General features: G+C 48.0%; 1 protein-coding gene across 1 annotated transcript in view; it reads left to right on the top strand.

Annotated features, from left to right (window-relative positions):
- LOC102566994 (disintegrin and metalloproteinase domain-containing protein 20) overlaps positions 1 to 16311 on the top strand; it is a 55269-nt gene extending 38958 nt beyond the window's left edge. Inside the window, exons 13-17 of the mRNA XM_059724717.1 lie at positions 3944 to 4118; positions 7105 to 7182; positions 9015 to 9126; positions 13612 to 13721; positions 16195 to 16311. Coding sequence (XP_059580700.1) covers positions 3944 to 4118; positions 7105 to 7182; positions 9015 to 9126; positions 13612 to 13721; positions 16195 to 16200 — 481 coding nt within the window. The 3' untranslated portion in view covers positions 16201 to 16311. The remainder of the gene's footprint in view (positions 1 to 3943; positions 4119 to 7104; positions 7183 to 9014; positions 9127 to 13611; positions 13722 to 16194) is intronic.
- Positions 16312 to 19470: the final 3159 nt, after the last annotated feature.

Below are 19470 nucleotides of genomic sequence, written 5' to 3'. Positions count from 1 at the left end.
TTCCTAACTGTTAGAGCTATGAGGCAGTGGGACAGGCACCTGGGGAAGTGGTGCACTCTCCATCGCTGGAGTGGTTCAAGGAGAGGGTGGACAGCCTCTGGTCGGGGATGATCTAGGTGTAGCGATGCCTGTGTTCTGCTATGGGGATTTCCCAGGCTTCTGGGCTTTGCTGGCTGTCCCTTCTCCTCCTTTTCTGCTGTATGTCAAGGTGTTTTTAAGTCTTCCCAGAGGTGCTGGGTGCTGGCTGCAGGCCAGGCTGGGAATGGTGACTGGGCTGTGCCAATGCTCCTGCTGGCACCTAAGCCAGAGGGTCCTTGCAAGAGGGTCTTGCTCCTCCACTAATGGTCAGACTGCCCCTGCATTTAGGGCCAGGAAGGGATTTCCCCCCCAGTCAGACTGGTACAGACTGAAGTGGGGAGGGCTGCCTTCATCTGCAACGGGGACCGTGGCCACTGCCTGGGATCTCTCAAGCATGTATTTAACAACATTTTATAGAAGCAAGACATTGGCTGCTGTGGTCCCCCTGCTTTACCTGTAGCAGGTTCGGGAGTTAAGTTTGTGTTGTGTCAGGCTTGATGGCAATCTTATGTAGAGTTTAGATTATGGTTGTATGAGATGGCTTGGACAGGGCTGATCCTGCCTCCGGCAGGGGGTTGGACTAGGTGACCTCTGGAGGTCCCTTCCAGTCCTACTTCTCTAGGACTCTATGACAAGGGCGGGCAATTATTTTGGGCGGAGGGCCACTTACTGAGTTTTGGCAAGCCGTGGAGGGCTGCATGACAGGCAGCCAGGGGCAGATAAATATTAATTTTCTAAATTTTTTAGGGACCCTGCGAGCTGGACAGAATGGCCTGGCGGGCTGCATCCGGCCCCCGGGACACATTTTGTCCACCCCTGCTCTATGACCATTCGCTGCAGCTTTAGATTGGTTTAACAAGTGTGTATGTCTGTCTGCTTCAGATTTAAACCTCATTTAAACTGTTCCAAGTGCTATACATGTCCCTGATCCATGGCTGAGAGGAAACCAGAGAGTGGAAACTGCACATTGCACTGAATCCCCACCTCAGCTGGGGGTCACAGCAAGAAGCAGGGGAAGGGTATCTTTTATAGATACCGCCGGGGCAGAAAGCACTATAGTCTACGCATGGGGTATGAGACACCTGAATAGGTGCGAATGCTGACAGTGTATCATAAGGAACTCCAGTCACTGCTCAATAACTTCATTTCTTTGAGATGTGCAGTTCCTCAAGAATTTCTCACAACCGGCGGCCCTTATAACCACATGGGTTGAAATGGAAGTTCACTTTAACTTAACTTGAGAGGGATCTGGGCTGCCAGAGACAAGACAAGCACTCGCCCCAGACTCATTCAGTACACAACTGGACCCTGCTAAGCCCTTCCCTGTAACACAGGATTCAGATGTGGGAGCTCTTCTCTTACAGCTGCCCTGCCCGCAGAACCTCTCCTATTCATAGGCCTTTTTCTCTCTTGGAAGCTGACTCCGCAAAATACAAATCTGATAACCTGGGCAGAGAGCCGATGGCAATCAAGGCGAGCTGCAAGGAGTGGCGAGGCCATTTGGTGAAGGCTCAATTACCAATCCAAGCATTTACGGGCCATAAGAACTCAGAATATTTGCAGGGAGCGAGAAGCCTTGTTCTGGGATAGGTACTTTGGGCCCTTTTCTTTACCTGGCTTGACTTTGTGGTTGCCCATTGACCAAGACCAAGACTAGCAAGGCAGAAGCTGCGTGTCAGAATGATGAATGTACAGAGCCGTATTTTGGAGCCCCTTCAGCAGTTGTGAAGCCCGCAAACTTCAAAACCAGTGGCACAGGTAAGGACCTGACAACCCTCCCACAATCTTTGTTACTCTGGGATCCATTTGCCACCTGAATGGACAAGACCCGACAATCTCTCTCCAGCTTCCAGCTCCAGACCAGCGGGTGCTTATATAGCCTCAGATGTGAATCTTGATTAAAAATGCCCCGAACATTATTAGTCCCCACTTGTAGGGTACTTTGACATCCTTTAACACTGATGATCTGCAACTTCTGTTGGCCTAGGATATGCGCAGACGTGACACGATACATCAACTTATGTTGCTTGTTCTCAGTGATCCCCGAATGAAATCCCTAGGCCTTTTCCAGCTTCTGCTGACCTAGCCCAGCTATGCCAAATGGTGCCACAGACCATCTGTGTTGCCATCTGCCTCTCCCGGAAGGATGCTCAATTATATTAATAATTGGCCTGGTGACTAAGAAGGCTCATTTTATTCCACATCACCAGCCCCCGTCAGCTGAGGGAATGCAAACATTTTCCTGGAGCAGATCTGTTTACACGGCCCGTCCACAGGTATTGTCTAGGACAGGGGTTTTCAACCTTTTTTCATTTGTGGACCCCTAAAAAATGTCAAATGGAGGTGCAGAACCCTTTGGAAATTTCAGATGGAGGTGCAGACCCCTTTGCATTGTAAGTGTGGGCATTCACATACTTTTGGTTGATCGTGGTCATCTTTCGCAGACCCCTTAGACATAGTCTGCGGACCCCTGGGGGTCTACAGACCACAGGTTGAAAACCACTGGTTTAGGACCAGAGATGGCAGTTTTCTTTGTGTTTTCAACAGAACTCTTTAAACTCCTCGACACTGAACTTCTCTCCTCTTCCTCCCATCACCAGGAGACACCTGTGCACTCCCTAATGATGTTTCTGCAGTTTATATTGAGTAACCATTGAGTTAAATGGATAGTCACAGTGGGACAGCTTCTCACCTATTGGGAACAGAGGCAGAGGAGGGCATAGAGGCCAGTTTGTCCAATACCTGGGTAAATGCCCTAACTACTAGGCGCTGGGACTAACAAAGGCTAGTCTTCCTCTGGTGTCGAGCAGCCACTAGTTGTTTTTATTTGGTGGCATTGCACGTGGACCTGGGCAGAGTTGCATGAGTGTGAGTGGCAGAAGCCCGTGACTTTTTAGCCTGCTCAGAAGGGCAAGGTGAGTTGCGGAGTACGGGAGTAAGGTCTAAAATCTGCATAAGCGGCCTCAAGTGTCACTACATGGCTAACTTTAGCTGCATAAGTGCTACTCATCTGTCTACAGGGAAGTGAGTCTGCGCCCTGTGGCATGTGTACAGCTCAGGTGAACTGCTGAACTTCAGCCTTCAGCGAGTGGGGTACATATACACAGCCACGTACACAATATATGGATGGATGATGCAAGTTTGGAGGAACTCATTTATTGTAGAAGAACTAGCTTTTTTCATCCATGCATACCGGATCATTGAATAGAGAAGGACAGTAGGAGTGGTGGCCTAATGTAGCCTAGTTAGAGTAGGAAGCAAATGCAGGACTAGCTTCATTCCTTGTACCTAGAGGACTGCAAAGTTGGTGCCCCACTTCGTTGTGCTCTCCCTTACCTCTGTTTAACTGCCTCAAAATTGATGAGCTCCTGCTTGAACCACACACAACAGCTCTTCATGGCTGAAAACGCCAGCACCTAAGTAGGATTCGCAAGCAGAGAGAGGAGTCAAGTCAGTCCCAAGGCCACTGCGACCATTGGGGTACCTTAGATGCCGTGACAGCCCTAGTGGAGTTGCTTTGGTGATTCTTCGGGCAGAGTGACTTGGCGGTGCCCATCGCCTCTCCAGATATAGATGGCAGGAGTTCATCTGCCCTTCGAGAGGTCTTGTTTTTAGACCTGCTGGGCGTCCACACATCCTCCTCACCCAGGCTAGCCCAGGTCGGGGAACAGGCTGGTTAACGTGGGACCAGTTAGCAGACCAGGAGAGGCCTGGCCTGACAATGAGAGACGAGGGGAAGGATTTACAGAACGCACTGCATCTCCTGCGGCAACGTACACCCCGCTTCCGCCGAGAAGTCTTCAAATGTTTGTAAAAAGCATCCATTAAGCCACTGTTGTTTACATATGTGTGTGTTGTCTTTCAGCGATGTCATGTGTGGAAAACTGCAGTGCACTAATATTAAATATATCCCTGATACGGATAAGCCTATAACCGTGGTTCAAGATACACATGAAGACTATGTGTGTTGGACTGCAATATTAAAGGACGACATGGATGTTGGGACAGTGCAAGACGGGACAGCTTGTGACAGAGACAAGGTATTGTAATTAGTGCCGTGGGATTTGCAAATGATTTGGACGCACGTTTCCATGTTTCCCTTTCTGGCATTACCTGAGAAGTCCCAGAAACCCCTCTACTCTGCAATATTGTTTAGGGGCAGGGGGTGTTTTTTATATTTTATTTTAATATTTTACTTGATTTTATACTTTGTGTTCTCTTACTGCTCTAAGCTTTTGCTGGGTAGGGTGGCATATAAATCTAATAAATGAATAAATAAATATTCTCACCCCAAAATAGATGTGGAAGACCAGCAGATGACTGTATTCTTAACCCATCACTAGGGAGGTAGAAGGAGGGGGCTAATGGCAGGAAATATGCTTTCCCATTTTTTGGGAAGGGAGGACAGGGAATTAGGCACCTGTGAAAAATCTCACGAGGTGCCTTAAAAAAATTGACCCTTAAAGTCTCTTCCTCCCCTGAAGTTACTATAATGGCTATCTTAATGACTATCTTAAGTACTGTAAATCCATGCTCCTTTGATCTGAATGTACTAGAGCGTGGATAAGGAGACCCGGAATAATTTTCTGTCAGGAGGACGCCTTTTACAAAGGTGAATCCGGCAACATGATCTGAGTACGGTTAGACGTGAGCTACGTCTTCTCTTTTTGGGCATCTCCCCGGGCCGGCACTGAAAACCTAGGTGTAGAATTGCTCAGATGTTAAAATAGTAGTGAAAATATTTAGGTCCTTTTTTTTCCAACACTGCAAACAAATAACCAGATGAGTAGGCCCCTGTTTCAGTCTTCGACTAGAAGGGATATATTTATTTAACTGGTCTGTAGCCTCTATCTAGGCATCTTGGACTATGTGCACAACCTATGATAAGATACTCCTTTTGTCAAGTAGCTGTGTTTTTAAAACGCGGTCTTTGCAAATGGAGAAAATTTAAACCTCAGGTCTGTAAAGCTGCTTTACCTGCCGCAGTAGTGCCTTTTCTCTGCGCTATGCTGCCTGACTCTTTCCTTCCATCTCATTTCAACTTACCTCCACCGGCCTAAAGAGTTCAGTTTCCAGGTTGATATCCCATTGGATCTAGTTACTGCTTGCCTCCTTGCTCTCCTCGGCTAGGGACAGAAGTTACACATAAACTGATATAAGAGGGGCTGAAAGCCGGTTCAAATCTGTAACACAACAGAAGTTCAGCGTGTATAAACTGCTTTCAAAATGGCCAAAACCAGTTTCCAATAAACCTGGGTGGATGCAGTATCAGAGGGCATTTATACACATACTTTTTGGTCGTGTGACGCGGCGGAGATCCAATTGATGGAGTCCACTCTGCATGTGAGCTGATGCGCACTGCGCTGCACCGTGCGCAGTTGTATAAGTGGCGCAATGCACATCAGCACACAGAAAATGGTAGCAGTGTGCTTTTAAACTAAAAACACCTTTGATGTGTTTTAGTTCAAAAGCACACCACCGCCATTTTCTCAGCGTGAAGTGCATTTCGCCGCTTATACAACTGCAAGTATCGCAGCACTGGATGCTTTGCAAAGCACCCGGCGCTGCCGGCACTGAGGTGCTCACATGTATGAAAATGCCCAGACTTAACAGATTTAGGTTAAATTGCTTTATTGAACTTCAGTCCCAGATCCCCTCCAGATTCAAGTTAACTCACAGTCCTCCAGCATCCCAGGATGCTTTGCACCTCCCCTGCAACCCCCACCCCTCCTTGCAGGGTGGTCGGAATAGCTTTGGCCCAAGCCGTCTACTCCAGCCAAGCAGGGAGGCATGTCCTAGCACCCCCGGCCTTCTGGCCTGGGCCAATGCAGGTCTGTGGCTGCATTTCCAGAATCAAAAGTGAATGTCTGTTCACCTGCTTATCAGTTCAAGCTACGCAGCTTAGACCAACCTGCAAAGATTCAATCATTCAGCCCCAGTCTTCTTGACTGTCCATTCTTAGCTCTTGTGATCATCCAGCGTGGATCCTGACTTGTCTAATGTTTCCAGTGAGCAGTTTCACAACAAAATCCTTAGACTATCCCCAACAGACTTTGTTCTTAATACTGCAAGGGAAGTAGAATGTAAAACGACAGGCTTGTTGCCGATTAGTGATACCCGACATACCGAACTAGCTGGAAATGATGAGTCCAGCTGTGCCGAGAGGATAACAGGCAAAGGTACAAAGTTTCAATGTAATGCGGTGAATAAGAGGGAATCCAGTGGAGGAAATGGGGAGGCATGTACAAAAAAGGATGGTGTGGTAGGCAAGAGGAGAAATGTTCAGGATATAAACGGGTATCAGTTGTCATCCTACATGTCATAGGATCATAGAAAAGGAGGGTAGGAAGGAGTCTCAGGAGGTCACATTTAGTCCAACCGCCTACTCAGAGCAGGACCAGCCCCAACTACACCATCCCAGCCAGGTCTTTGTCTAGCCGGGTCTTCAAAACCTCCAAGGATGGAGATGCCACCACCTCTCTGGGTAACCTGTGCCAGTGCTTTACTACCCTCTTAGCAAGAACGTTTTTCCTCATATCTAACTTAAACTTCCCTTGCTGCAGCTTGAGCCCATTGCTCCTTGTCCTGTCATCTGCCTGCTGTTTGGACCTCAGTTCATCATTACATTCTTGACTTGGCAGGTTGGGCCCGTACTGAGAGAGCAGTAACGTAATGCTTCACGCTAAAAATACTCAAAGAAGAATTTGTATTTACCAAAAACGAATTCTTTGAATAGACCATCCACACAGTTTCCCCCTCCCCACCGCTGTGGAGTCTCTGATATGGATCCTCTGCCCCGGAAAGGAGTACAGGCATGTGCTTAACACCTCCTCTTTTTTTTGTCTCTAGAGGTCTTTGATGATTTTGCCAAGAGCATGTCAAGACATTCTGAAAACCCAACGTTTCCCTTTATCCTCTAGTCATCACACCCAGCATGGTTTCCACATCTGGTGTCTGTTAGCTAACATATTCTAACATTTCTTTAAATCTATGCTCTAACATGTTTTTCTTTGTGTACTTTTACAGATGTGTCTAAACAGGACATGTGTCAACATAACACATCTGAATTATAACTGCAACCCCACAAAATGTAATAATAGAGGGGTAAGTAGCAAAGACTTAAATTTCCCTTGCATATTTGAGGAAATCGTGGGGCTTAATTTCTAACAAGCAGTGTTTCACATTTTGATTTTTTGTATTATAAGATTATTTTGGTGTGAGAAGGCTGAAGAAGCAGTAATTTAAGTACTTGGAGGAGGGAGCCTATCAGATTACACTCTGTGTGATAAAAAAAATCACAACAGTGTATGACATCTGATACAGTAAGATCTCCAAGACAGACAGATCTCATACCATTTTGAGTTTAATAGTTAATGAATGTCTTCTGCCCATTGCACTTAGTCAGCTAAGCAGTCTGAAAACCAAAAGAGACCACAGGTGTTAGCTACATTGTCACAGCACTAAATGAACGTGGTGGTCAAAAAGAAGCCAAGGTAGGGAATGTTTATACATAACCCAACCTAAAGATGACAAATATATGGATATCTGCGGCATCGGATTGGCAAAGCCATCATTTAAAATATAAATGAAGGTGATAAAAGGTGCTTTTGGCTGTCCCTGTTCCATGAATTTACATGTTTTATTAACGGTATTATGGATATACCATTATAATGGTAATACATTATATTATACATTATACATTGTATAATATATATATTATACAATATAATTTGTATATTGTATATAAAAAATATATACAAGTATATATATTGTTGTGTATATATATACAACAATATACATTATTGTATATTATACATAAATATAAATGTATTATGGATGCATTTCTCACAGGTGGGAATGCTAGGTTTGCAAATGTATTGTGAAGTATATTAAGATCTGCAAAGAGAAGGTCCAAAGTACTTCATTATGTAGTATGACCAATAGCCTTGTTCTGTCAATGGGCGACTGGTACCACCTTAGTCAGGGGGGGCATGTGCCCCCCCCACCCCAGCAACCAGTCAGCAACTGGGGGGCAGTCCCCCCACAGCCGATTGCACTACTCCCAGAAGTGGCAGCAGTGCTTCATCCGGTGCTCCCACTCCCTGGCTGGCACTCTGAGGGGGGCACTGGCACTCCCACTTGCCTCCCTGCCCGTCGCCTAAATGGGCAGCGTGGCCTGTCAGGGGGTGCACCAGTGCTCTCAGGGGGTGCACATGCACCCCCATGCACCCCCTATGCATCACCACTGGTTCTGTCAGTAAAAGGACTGGCTAGGTCCAGAGCATCAGTTAAATGAGTATCTACCATAAATAATTTGCACTCTTCAATAAGAAAGAAGCCATCCTGTGCTTATTTTAGAGGAGAAACTATTTTGGAGAGCAAAGTATCTTAACTGCAGTTAATTGCTTGGCTGTGCATTACCAAAACTAGTGAAAGGAGATAGGGACAGATGAACAAGATTATTTCATATCCTTTCGGCATAAATGACATGGAGAAACAAGAAAGGTCAAGTCCTGGACACTCGGTAACATGCACTGCTTGGCTGTCACTGCAGCCAAGTGTATGTCAGTATAGCCAAGTGCAAACCTGTTTTTAAAATATTGTCACCTCTCTTGCACTGGAGTTTTTTGCATTCATGATAAATTAATCAGAGCCCCATTTGACAAGATCTGTATCAGGATACCTGCTCATTAGACATGGCTGTACAACCCTGGGAGTCGAACTGGAACTTGGATTCGTCACTCCCAAATGACAAGCCTGGATGGAGACACAGTGTGAGTGCTTCCATCAAGGGATTCAGAGACAAAAAATCGGCAGTCCCGAGGCTTACATTCTGTTCTTTTACTCCGTTTGTGCTGACGAACTGTACAAGGCAGGTGGGAAAAACTTGGGCTAATTACTTGTTCCATGACATTCACTTGCTGGTTGTATTACAGGTTTGCAACTCTAATAAAAACTGCCACTGTGATCATGGGTGGGCCCCTCCGGATTGTAAATTCAAGGGCTATGGAGGAAGTATCGACAGTGGGCCTATTACAGAGCATTCTGGTACGTGCTATGAAAAACTAAGCTTGCTACATAGCTTACATTCTTGACCATGCTTGTCGCGTGGAAATCCAGTTCTCTGCTCTAGATCATCACTATTTGTTACAGCGACATCGTGGTTATCCCTTTCTCTTGCCAATGCAGCCAGATAGACTCTGCAAAGCTATAAGTTTGAAAGGGATGTTGAAGCGTGGGATAGTTTATGTATATAGCTCTCATATGAGAAGCGGGTGATCTCCACTTTGTACCAAACGTCCTCCAGACCGGATTCTCCAGATCAGTGGTTTTCAACCTGTGATCCACGGATGCCGTGGGGATCCCCACTCTGTGGCTAAGGGGTCTGCGAAAGATGACTATGATCTTTCAAAAGGATGTGAATACCCACACTTACAATTCAAAGGGGTCCGCACCTCCATTTGAAATGTTTTAGGGGTCCGCAAATGAAAAAAGGTTGAAAACCACTGTTCTAGATAGATGTTATGGTATCCACTCTAGGAGAAGCACAATGATTTATGCTGCTTGGGAGAAAATGAAATGTAGCGTATTGAACTTGGGGAATATATTGGATAACGTGCTCGAGCAGTACAAATTGCAGTCTATATAGTGTTATATTCAGTCATTAGTAACATAGGATGAGCAAGGACCACATAGGTCGTCGGCTCCAGTTCTTTGCAATCACATGCAAACCAGTTAGTCCAAAAGGGTCCACAAAAGCATCTACTTCAGCCCTGCTGAAAGCCATAAAGTTATACCTAACCATCTATAACAAGCCAAGAGTTTAACATGAGAAATCAAAACTCAGTGTGCCACAGGAAACAAGCAGGGGAGAAGGGTATTGCCAGTACCACCCACCCCTACAGTGGAAGGGAATTTAAGTGAAACAAGCCGAAATTATACTAAAATGTGGAGCATGTCAATCCTAGTGGAAGGAAGACTTCTTGCTAATCCAAGTCCCCGGGCAGATGTAACACTTCAGAAGCAATTAACCTGTTAGTTGTGCCTTAAATAGTAACCCAGCCGCATGTTCAGATTAATTTATGTTGTGATAATGCAGCAAACAAGCCACAAGGTTGTTCCACATATAATGTGTAACTCCTTTGTGGCTTCTTTGTATAACACCTTAATTTGAATTTGCGGCAGGTTGGGGCTGACCCATGACACATCCTGACGCTCAGCTGAGTGTTGGGGATCCAGCATCCAGAGTCCAGGACACAACCTAGTTGGGCTGGAGGCTGAACTGGTTCCTGGGCTCCGTGCCCCACTCCCTATCTCCAGGGGCAGATGGGAAGGCACTGTGAGCCCGGCACTAGGGAACGTCTCCCCAGCATTGGGCTCACTGCACCCCAGACCTTCAAATCATAGATTATAAAGGTCATGGTGCACCTGCACCTGGGATCAGAGAACTGGGGATTTCAGAAAGCTGCATGTACAGGCCAGCTGCACACTCAGGTCCCAGGAGGGACCAGACCTAAAATTGAGGAAAAGTTCCTTGATCCCCCCCTGGGGACCCCAGGTGCTGGGACTTTTAAAGATCATGTGAGCCTTTGGATTTTGCACCATGGGACCTCTCTCTCTCCTCTCTCTCTAAAAAGACCCATGGGACCTTTAAAAACCACATGGGATGGGGAGCCTCACTGGGGCTGGATCCAGACCCTGGTATGGTCCCTGGACCCAGTCGACAATCAGCTGACTGTCAGGTCCCCAGCTTTCAATTTGCCAGTGCAGGGAGAGCCCCAAATCACAATCCCAGATTAAGAAGCCTCTCCCCTGTCCCAGAATTAATTTTGTTATTGAACATTCAAAACATGCACTGGGGACATCAGAAAACCTCATGGGCAGCTCAGTTGCATGCAGTTTTTAAAGGTCTCAGCTTGATGGGACCATGGGATTGGGGAGAGGCTCCTTGATCCCAGGTCTGGGTGTGCCAGGACCTGTAAAAACCACTGTACACACAGTTTCTACCCATCATGGGGCTCACTGGGGCTGGATCCAGTCCCCAGTACAGTCCCTGGACCCAGCCAACAATGAGCTGGTTGCCAGCGCAGGGAGAGCCCATAATCATGATCCCGGGCTCCCCATACGCTGGCAGGCATATGTCCCCCAATGGGATGGTGGAGAGTGCCATTACCTCTATCTACCAGACACAGCTTTTTGTCAAGAAGGGGGAGATGTAGGTGTCAAACCCCTCCTTAAGGGAAGGGGACCTAGAACATGGATCTCCTGCATGCTGGGCAGGTACCCTAACCACTAGGCTATTGGCCAAAAAGGTGTGTGTTTGGAAGAAGGGGTGTTCCTCCTCTGCTGTTTCTCTGAGGAATGAGCTTTCCCATGGAGTAGGATCTAAAATCCTGCATTGGTGGCCTAAAATCCCACGTACCCAGCTAATTTAGTTCTGTAAGTACTACTTACCTACCTAAAGGGGAGTTGAATTTGGGACAGAGTGTCATGTATGGCCTGCAGTTCTTGCTTGTGCACAGCAGTGGCTGCAGCCCGAGGAAGTAAATTGGCTCACACACCAAACGAGGCACAGGGTGACTCCCCTCAAGGTCCTGCTCAAGTTACGGCGAGAAACTCCTCCCGTGTACCAGGACATGAAGCCTGCGATGGTGGATGAGGTCCTCTCCAAACACGTCTCCATTTCCCCTGGCTACAAAGCCTTGCAGGAGAGCTGGTGGGTAGCGTAGGTCGTTAGTACAGGTGTAATCATTACAGGCACCTTGTCTCCAGTTCGGCTGCCTTGCCATTGGGTCACAATGAGCACAGTTGACAAAATAATGTCAGCTTTTGTGGTAGTAGGTGTCACAGGGTGCTAGGGTGCCCTGCTCATTTAAAGGACTGAAACTGCCAGGGGAAGAGCCCTGGCGGTGAGTTGGAGGCCCCAGCTGCGGGTTACCAGGGCAGGCAGAACAGGTTAGTGGCCCACACCTGCCAGCAGTCAGCTGACCGGAAGGGGCGGGGCCTGACTCATGTATAAAGCCCAGGGCTGGGACCAGGAAGGCAGTTCCCTGCCAGTGGCCAAGGGGGAAGGAGCTCTCCCGGAGCAAGCAAAGGGGAGAGGCCTGACTGCACGAGCAGTTCCTGATACTGTTGTGAGATGGAGTATTCCCCAGTAGGGTTTGAATGATGTTACAGCCAGGCAGCTTGTGTTTGGTTTATTGTTGTATAACACCGATGGCTTGGGTGAAGCTATTAGGGGATGGAGGAGGCCTCATAAGGGGGGGCCCAAAACACCATGCGGACCCCAGCGCCAGAGAGTGCGCAGCATTTGGGGCTGCACAGACCTGAGCGCCAGAGAGTGCACAACATTTGGGGTGCACAGACCCCAGTGCCAGAAAGTGTGCAGAGCGAGACAGGGCTGCGGAGAGCCCAGGGAGGACAAGGGGACCAAACTACAACAAGGCCCAGACCAAAACAACATCGGTACCATCTGCAAGGCTTGGGGCGTGGTAAAGGGGTGGTTGGAACCACACGTAGTCCATAAGGCTAGGGTGCCCCGAAACACCCATTGTGACATCCGTCTTGGAGCAGGACCCACCAGGGGTCCAGGGACCCACGGGGTCCTGAGAATCAATCTTGACCGTGTCCAAGAGGATTTAGAGGCAGCCTCACTATCATTCATACCACCAAAGACATGGCGGGCGAGAATAGAGGGTGCCCAGTGGGCCAACTTGGCACGGGAAGGGGGCCTTGGGGAGATCACGGCCATCCTGCAGGACCCCGTCCCGTGACAGTAGGATACACTCAGCCTTGGCATTACAACCATGCACACAGGCCACCTGGGAGAGACGGTTACTGTTACCGAGATGGGGGTTATGGGCAAGCAGCAGTGGGGACAGTCAATCTGCCCTGCTGGCATAGGGCAGATAGACCAAATGAATTAGGTCAGGGTTGTGGATGCAGCCAGTGGTCCTAATTTGGCACCCGGGGCAGGCACAGTGGACACTGTCCAGCTGCACAGAGGGGCGCAGGGGGCAGGCTGGCCCCTATGTTGCCCTGCAGGAGAAAGGAAGTTGGCCCACGGGGGAAAGGGGATGTGGACCCAGCCCCAATCCAGAAGCAGTGGGGAGGGTACATGGACTGGCCCCGCACACAGGATTTGGGGATTTGGCAGCAGGGGATGGTGGCACCAGCTAGATCAGCGATTCTCAGCTTTTTATCGCCCCAAGGATCCCCTCCAAAATCTTTTCTGAATTTAGATCTAAGGGACTTTCAAGCGAGATACCATGAGATTCAGAAAGGTTATGAAGGGAGGCCTTGAGAACGACTGGTGTACAGACTAATCCTTTCCTGGTGGATTTGGTGTCATCTTTGTAACAGTACATCTCAGCACCGGTATGACTGCCACCAGTTTTAATCCAGAAAAAAAAGTGTGCCCCAAGTATCAAAAGTTTGGGAAACTGATATAGAGACAGCAGCAGCTCTACAGAAATACCCATTGCAGTTGTACCAGCCCATCCTGAATGTAAAGTGTCTCTGTTTCCTTCCCAGATAAAGATGAAGACATTGCTGTGGAAATAGTCATCGGTGTCTCTATCACGGTCCTTGCGCTTATTGCCGTTATAACACATAGAACTCGCCAGTCTACCTGCAAACGGCAGGTAAAAAATCTTCCATGTTTAAATTATATAAAATCTAAGTTCAATTAAATGGCCCTCTCCCTTGGATTGCCGAAACATATTTTGACAACCCTTGCAGCAGCAGGACCCCGGTGTCCCCCTGCTTTCCCTGTGGCAGGCTCGGTCGCGCGACAGGGTTGCTTGTGTAGTTTCAGTAATAGGTTAGACGAGGATTTGAATGGGATGGTGTAGATAAGCTGATCCTGCCTCAGGCAGGGGTTGGGCTGGAGCTCCCTGCCAGCCTGACTTTCCTATGATTCCAGATTGCATGACGACTTTGACACTGCCAGCCACGTTCGGTCCCAGCCCATCCATACAGTTCCTGCTTTCTCAAAACACACGGCAAACATTGCTTGCCAGCTGAAAAAGCAGTTCCTTTTTTGACCCACTTAATACAGGGGTGGGCAGGGGGCCACATAGGGACTTTGGGTGAGCTGTCAGGGACCGGGTCAACACCACCCCGCTGCAACCACTCACCAAAACTCCTTGTGTGGCTCTGCTCTGCGCTCAGCCTGGCAGCTGGGAGCGGCATCCAGGGCAGGGCTGGGAAAATGGGGCAGTGATGGTGCAAGGCCAGGCTCAGGAGCAGAGTCGTAATCCGCTGCCCGCACGCCCCTGCGACAGGCGCTGGTTCTGCGGGCAGGGACGTGCAGGGAGCAGATTGCCCCCGGCCCCACTCCGTCACTGCCTGGGTCCGGGACCTTGGGGCAGTGACAGGATGGGACCAAGGGCTGGGGCAGAGCCATGATCCGCTCCGGTCCAGCTGTACACCGAGTGGAGGCAGGATGAGCCGCACAAGTGACATCCTGGGCTGCCCCCGCACTTGGCCTGGGTGGGACTGAAGGACCCTCCATGGGCTGGACAACAGCCCTGGCCTACGGGCCGTATTTTGCCCACCCCTGCACTAATAGCTCCTTAAGTGACAAACACTTGGTTACTAATAACCAATATCATGTGATGCCAAGAGAAGCGACTACAGTCATTTTCCCTTAGCCATTCTGTCTGCATATACAGATGTACGCCCAGTGTGACCCTCGCAGCAGCCCAGTAGGTGCATCTACACATACTTTAATGCACAATAGCCTATTTTACTGCGCATTAAGTGGCATGTTAAAAAAAAAAAGCATTCTGTACGCTCCAATGCAAAGATACAGCCTGCAGGGTAATGGAAACAAATGAGCTCTTTTCCGTCACTGGTTTTGCAGCCACAGCTACTTGCTCTAAATCTTTCCCATTCACGATGTTCAGGTTGAAAATGTTGTTTTCTGCAAGAAACGTTGAGGGGAAAAATGGCAATTTTCTTTTAATTTGCTCTTGAGGAATCATTCAAGCTGTTACTTTCCTTCCATCTTTGGAAACCAGAAAATCAAGGTTTTCAATTTTTGGTTTTATGGGGTTTCAGGCCCTTTCTCTCCCTTTTTTTTTCTTGGGAAGTGAGGGGAGAAAGGTAAAATAAAAATATGTGACTATAAGAAACAGTTCTCACCCTCAGATTTACAACCATTGTAATAGAGGGATAAGCAGCAAGAATTGGAGGAAAAAGGGAAGAAATTACCCAGATCTGGAAACGAAGTCTCAACATTTTTTTTTCAGCTTAAAAAAAATCAAAAAGACATTTGAAGTCATGAAGATTTTCATTTTTTCAAAATTTCTTGCAGAAAAATAAATAGTTTCCATCAGGAGGGAAGTCATACTGCAAGCAAAAATGAGTCCCATCAAAACCCCTTCTTGAAAACTTTCCATGTGGAAAACATCAAGCAGCATACCTGGGAAATAGTCCCTCCACCCACTGTCTTCAGTGACGTTAGCATTTCAGTGCCTATACAGATCACACAACTGCATCATTAAATACACACGGGGTGTGTCTACATGTGGATTTACACGCGCCTAAACCTAAACGTAATTAAGGCGCATTAAGGCTATTTAGGCATGCATCTACAAGTGGACGCTCTACTGTGCATTAAGGCACATTAAATTTAGGCATGAATAACTAAGTTGCATTAGCACATGTGTATCTGTTGACACACTTGCGTTAATGCGCATTAGCGCATCTACATGTGTGCTAATGTGACTTAGCTATACATGCCTAAATTTGATACCCGCTTTATGCAGGTATGAAATTGAGCCTCACATAGCCTTAAATTGCCATTTTTCAGGCACACTAAGGGCGCACACGTGTAGACACATGCCCTTAAGGCACCTTAAAAATGGCGATTTTAGGCTAAGCCTGATTAAAAGAGGCATGTATAGACACACCAACGTAACACCTGATTTAAGTGCTGGTGTTAAGCAAGGAGAAATTATTTTTTCTGGTCTTTAACAAAAACAATTCTGGGCAAATATAGTGCAAAGTTCAGGTTGAATAACTACAGAAGAGCTCAGCAAATAAGGGCTGGGGCCAATGTGCCATGGGTTGCGTCGCACCCCTCTAATGCTGTGTTTCTTTCCATTACAGAACTGAGGCGGTAAATTTTGGAGGCTAACTTCACCAGCCATGAGAACGTACCCATTTAGATTTGGTCAGGTTTGATTATTATATAATCCGACCCACAAATTAAATAAATCACCTTCAGTGTGGCTGCAAGAGTGGTTTGTCTCCTCCAGCATCAAGTGCTTTGGTCTCTCTTCTGGTAACCTGCTTCGATACCTTCCATGGTTTTCTTAGGAGTTTGCGCTCCTAGCCAAACTTGAGTCCAACGTCCGTCCTTTCTCCACGATCAAAGTTCTTCTGAGAAATGGAGGAGTTGGAAATTGCAGACAAGAGGAGGCCAGGAGCAGTCATCACTCACAGGCTATGTTGGTTATTGCAGTAAGTTTATCAAGGGGAGGGTCAGCCACTTTCCAAGACCGGTTTAACCTGAGATGCAAAAAGATTGACATGTTTATATATTTCATTGAAGTGTACTTAAACCAGGGGTGGGCAAAATGCGGCCCGCGGGCCGGATGTGGCCCACCAGGCCACTCTATCCGGCTCGCGGGGCCCCCCCAAAATTTAGAAAATTTAGAAAATTTATATTTACCTGCCCCTAGCTGCCTGTCATACAGCCCTTAATGGCTTGCCAAAACTCAGTAAGTGGCCCCCCGCCTGAAATAATTGCCCGGCCCTGCCTTAAGCGGTCAGCTAGTCATCCTTGCTAGTCAAGACAAGGATCATTGCTATCCAAAGCATAAATCTCTAGCTAACCTGTTCTTAAGAGCTTCAGGAGCAACCCTTACGGATATTTTAGGAAGCCCCTCTTCTAAATCAAAGTAACTGGAATGCATCTTAATAACTTAGTTTCAGCTTTGTCATAAAAGACACATCCAAATTTCATGCTGAGGAGCTAAAAAACAAAAAAGGAAAGAGAGGCAAGGCAACATTGTTCTGATGCTGCAGACTCAGCGGGCGCTTGTACACATCACCATATGGCGACAGGCTACGTCACCATATGGCGCGCTACAGCGACATAGCGAGCAGTGGGTCTACACATGATAGGCAACTACATCGCCACAGCGGTGCACTCTCCTGGTATAGCGCACCGCTGCGGGAACGTAGCAACCAGAGCTAACTGTGCGCGGTGCGCATGATGCAGTATAGGCGGTAACTGCGCCGTGCTTGAGCACTTCCCAAAGGAAGTACTTAAGTATGGCGCCATAGTAACATCACCGTACGGCAATGGGCAGATGCAGCCAGTAAGTCATTTTCAGATTTCTCACTTCAGTTACTCTTTTATATGAGAAGAGTACAGAAGACTTCTTGAGGCTGAAACATCATAAAACCATTCCTCCTTTTCAATTTATAACGTGATTTTGCATCGACCACATTAAACGCGAAGGCATCGCAAAAGGGCATGCAGAAAGAGAGAAAAAAGTTGAGCCGTTTTCCAAACAAGATCAAGGGGGAAATACCATTTTTCTCAAAAGAAGGAAATTCCTGTAAGCTTTTCTCTCTGAATGGTTATGGCACAGAGATGGTAAAATGAAGTTTGGCAAGAAAATAGCCTCTAAAAGTGGGGATTGCTTTTCTCCGTTTGCACGAAAATCAGGTTAGATCTTGAGTGGAAGTATGAGAACTTGAAAATCTCTTCAGCAACGCTACTCTGTGTTCAGATTTACCCTCTGTGTCTATGTGTGCATTGTGCTCAGGACAGGAGTCTTTGCAGGGGTCTGTACAAATAGGTCCACAGAATCATAGAAAGTGAGGGTGGGAGGGACCTCAGGAGGTCACATCTCCAAGCAGGACCAGCCCCAGCTACAGCATTGCAGCCAAGGCTTTGTTTACCTGGGTCTTCAAAACCTCCAAGGATGGAGACTCCACCACTTCTCTGGATAACCAGTTCCAGTGCTTCCCCACCCTCCTCTTGAGAAAGTTTTTCCTAATATTTAACCTCAACCTCCCTTGCTGCAACTTGAGCCCATTGCTCCTTGTCCTGTCACCTGCCCCCACTAAGAACAGTCCAGCTCCGTCCTCTTTGCACCCACTGCAGGGAGCTGAGGGGTGGTTACAAATGGGATTTGCAAATAAAAATGTTTTTATTTTTTAAAACAATAATTAGAGATTTCTCTCTGATTAAATGAATATTAAAGGTTGCATGGCCAAGGACTGAAAACTCCGGAAATGGCAAGGTTAAAATTGCAGCAGCAAACCTCACTGCTATGCACACATTTTGGTTTCGGTCTAAATGAATGTCACTCGATAAATCACGGTCGCGACGTGGAAGACGCACGTGACATCTGGTGGTCTGTCCTGTGCGATCGGTGGTTACACAGCTGCAGAATTTGGCAGAGCTGTGCTTTGACTGATGCCGCTGCCCCACATTTCATTACATCAGAGATCGAAAAGTACATGCAGTGGACATGTGCAAGTCCAGCCATGCCCTAAGCCAAGGGCTGGCAACGATTTGGGGCAGAGTGCCAAAAACACCCGCAACCTCGACTTGTAAAATGTTGGTGTGCCAGGGTGGACGGCGGGGGAGCTGCGGGGGTCCCGATCCCTGTTGTGGCAATGCAGCCTCGGCCCCTTCTCTGCTGTGTGCCTCCAAGGTGTGCATGCCAAGCAAAATACCTTTGCATGCCACGCTCTGGCACCCGTGCCAGGGGTTGCCTACCCTAAACCTTACAGAAGGAAGCCTCAGGTGCCCGTAGGCATTTGGAGCAGGAGCATAATGATGCTGCTACAGTAAAGGTGTGCATCTGCTCACTGGCAGGGCTGGTGACCGCCGTGCAGGCATTCCTGGGCCCTGGGAGAATGGGGCTAGGGTTGTGGGCCAGTCCTTCCCAAGGTCTGGGCCATCTGGCCTGGCTTGTCTCAGTAGCTGGTACATGTCACGCACCCATTTCGGGGTGGGGGAGGACCCCCAGAGCTTCCCCCCACAGTGCAGCCACCTGCCCCAAGGACCAGCCTGAGCTTTTCCTGGGGTAGTTTCCCATCCCATCAAGCCTCGGTTCCCCTGAGCTTACGCTGTAGCTGCAGTGGGGGAATCTCCTCCACCTGGACAGGCTGCTGACACTACATCTGCTCAGCGGTCCTAGGCAGGACCCCCTAATATCCTCCTGTCCCTTCCTCAGGATGCTGCCTCGTGCTCCCCCAGGCCCACATAGCTGCTGGCACGGGAGCTGGCGGCACTGCTGTCTGCCCGAGGGCCTCGTAGAGCCAGCAACGAAAATGGAGACTTCGTGGCAGTACGTGCAAGAGCTCTTTGGGGTCAAAACTCATCCCCGCAAACACGCTCTATCATAGGGATGTTAGGAC

This window comes from Alligator mississippiensis, chromosome 1 (genome assembly GCF_030867095.1).
Source record: "Alligator mississippiensis isolate rAllMis1 chromosome 1, rAllMis1, whole genome shotgun sequence".
In the NCBI taxonomy this organism is placed as follows: domain Eukaryota; kingdom Metazoa; phylum Chordata; order Crocodylia; family Alligatoridae; genus Alligator; species Alligator mississippiensis.
The sequence above is the reverse complement of the archived record's forward strand: the minus strand, read 5'-3'. Positions and strand labels throughout refer to the sequence as shown.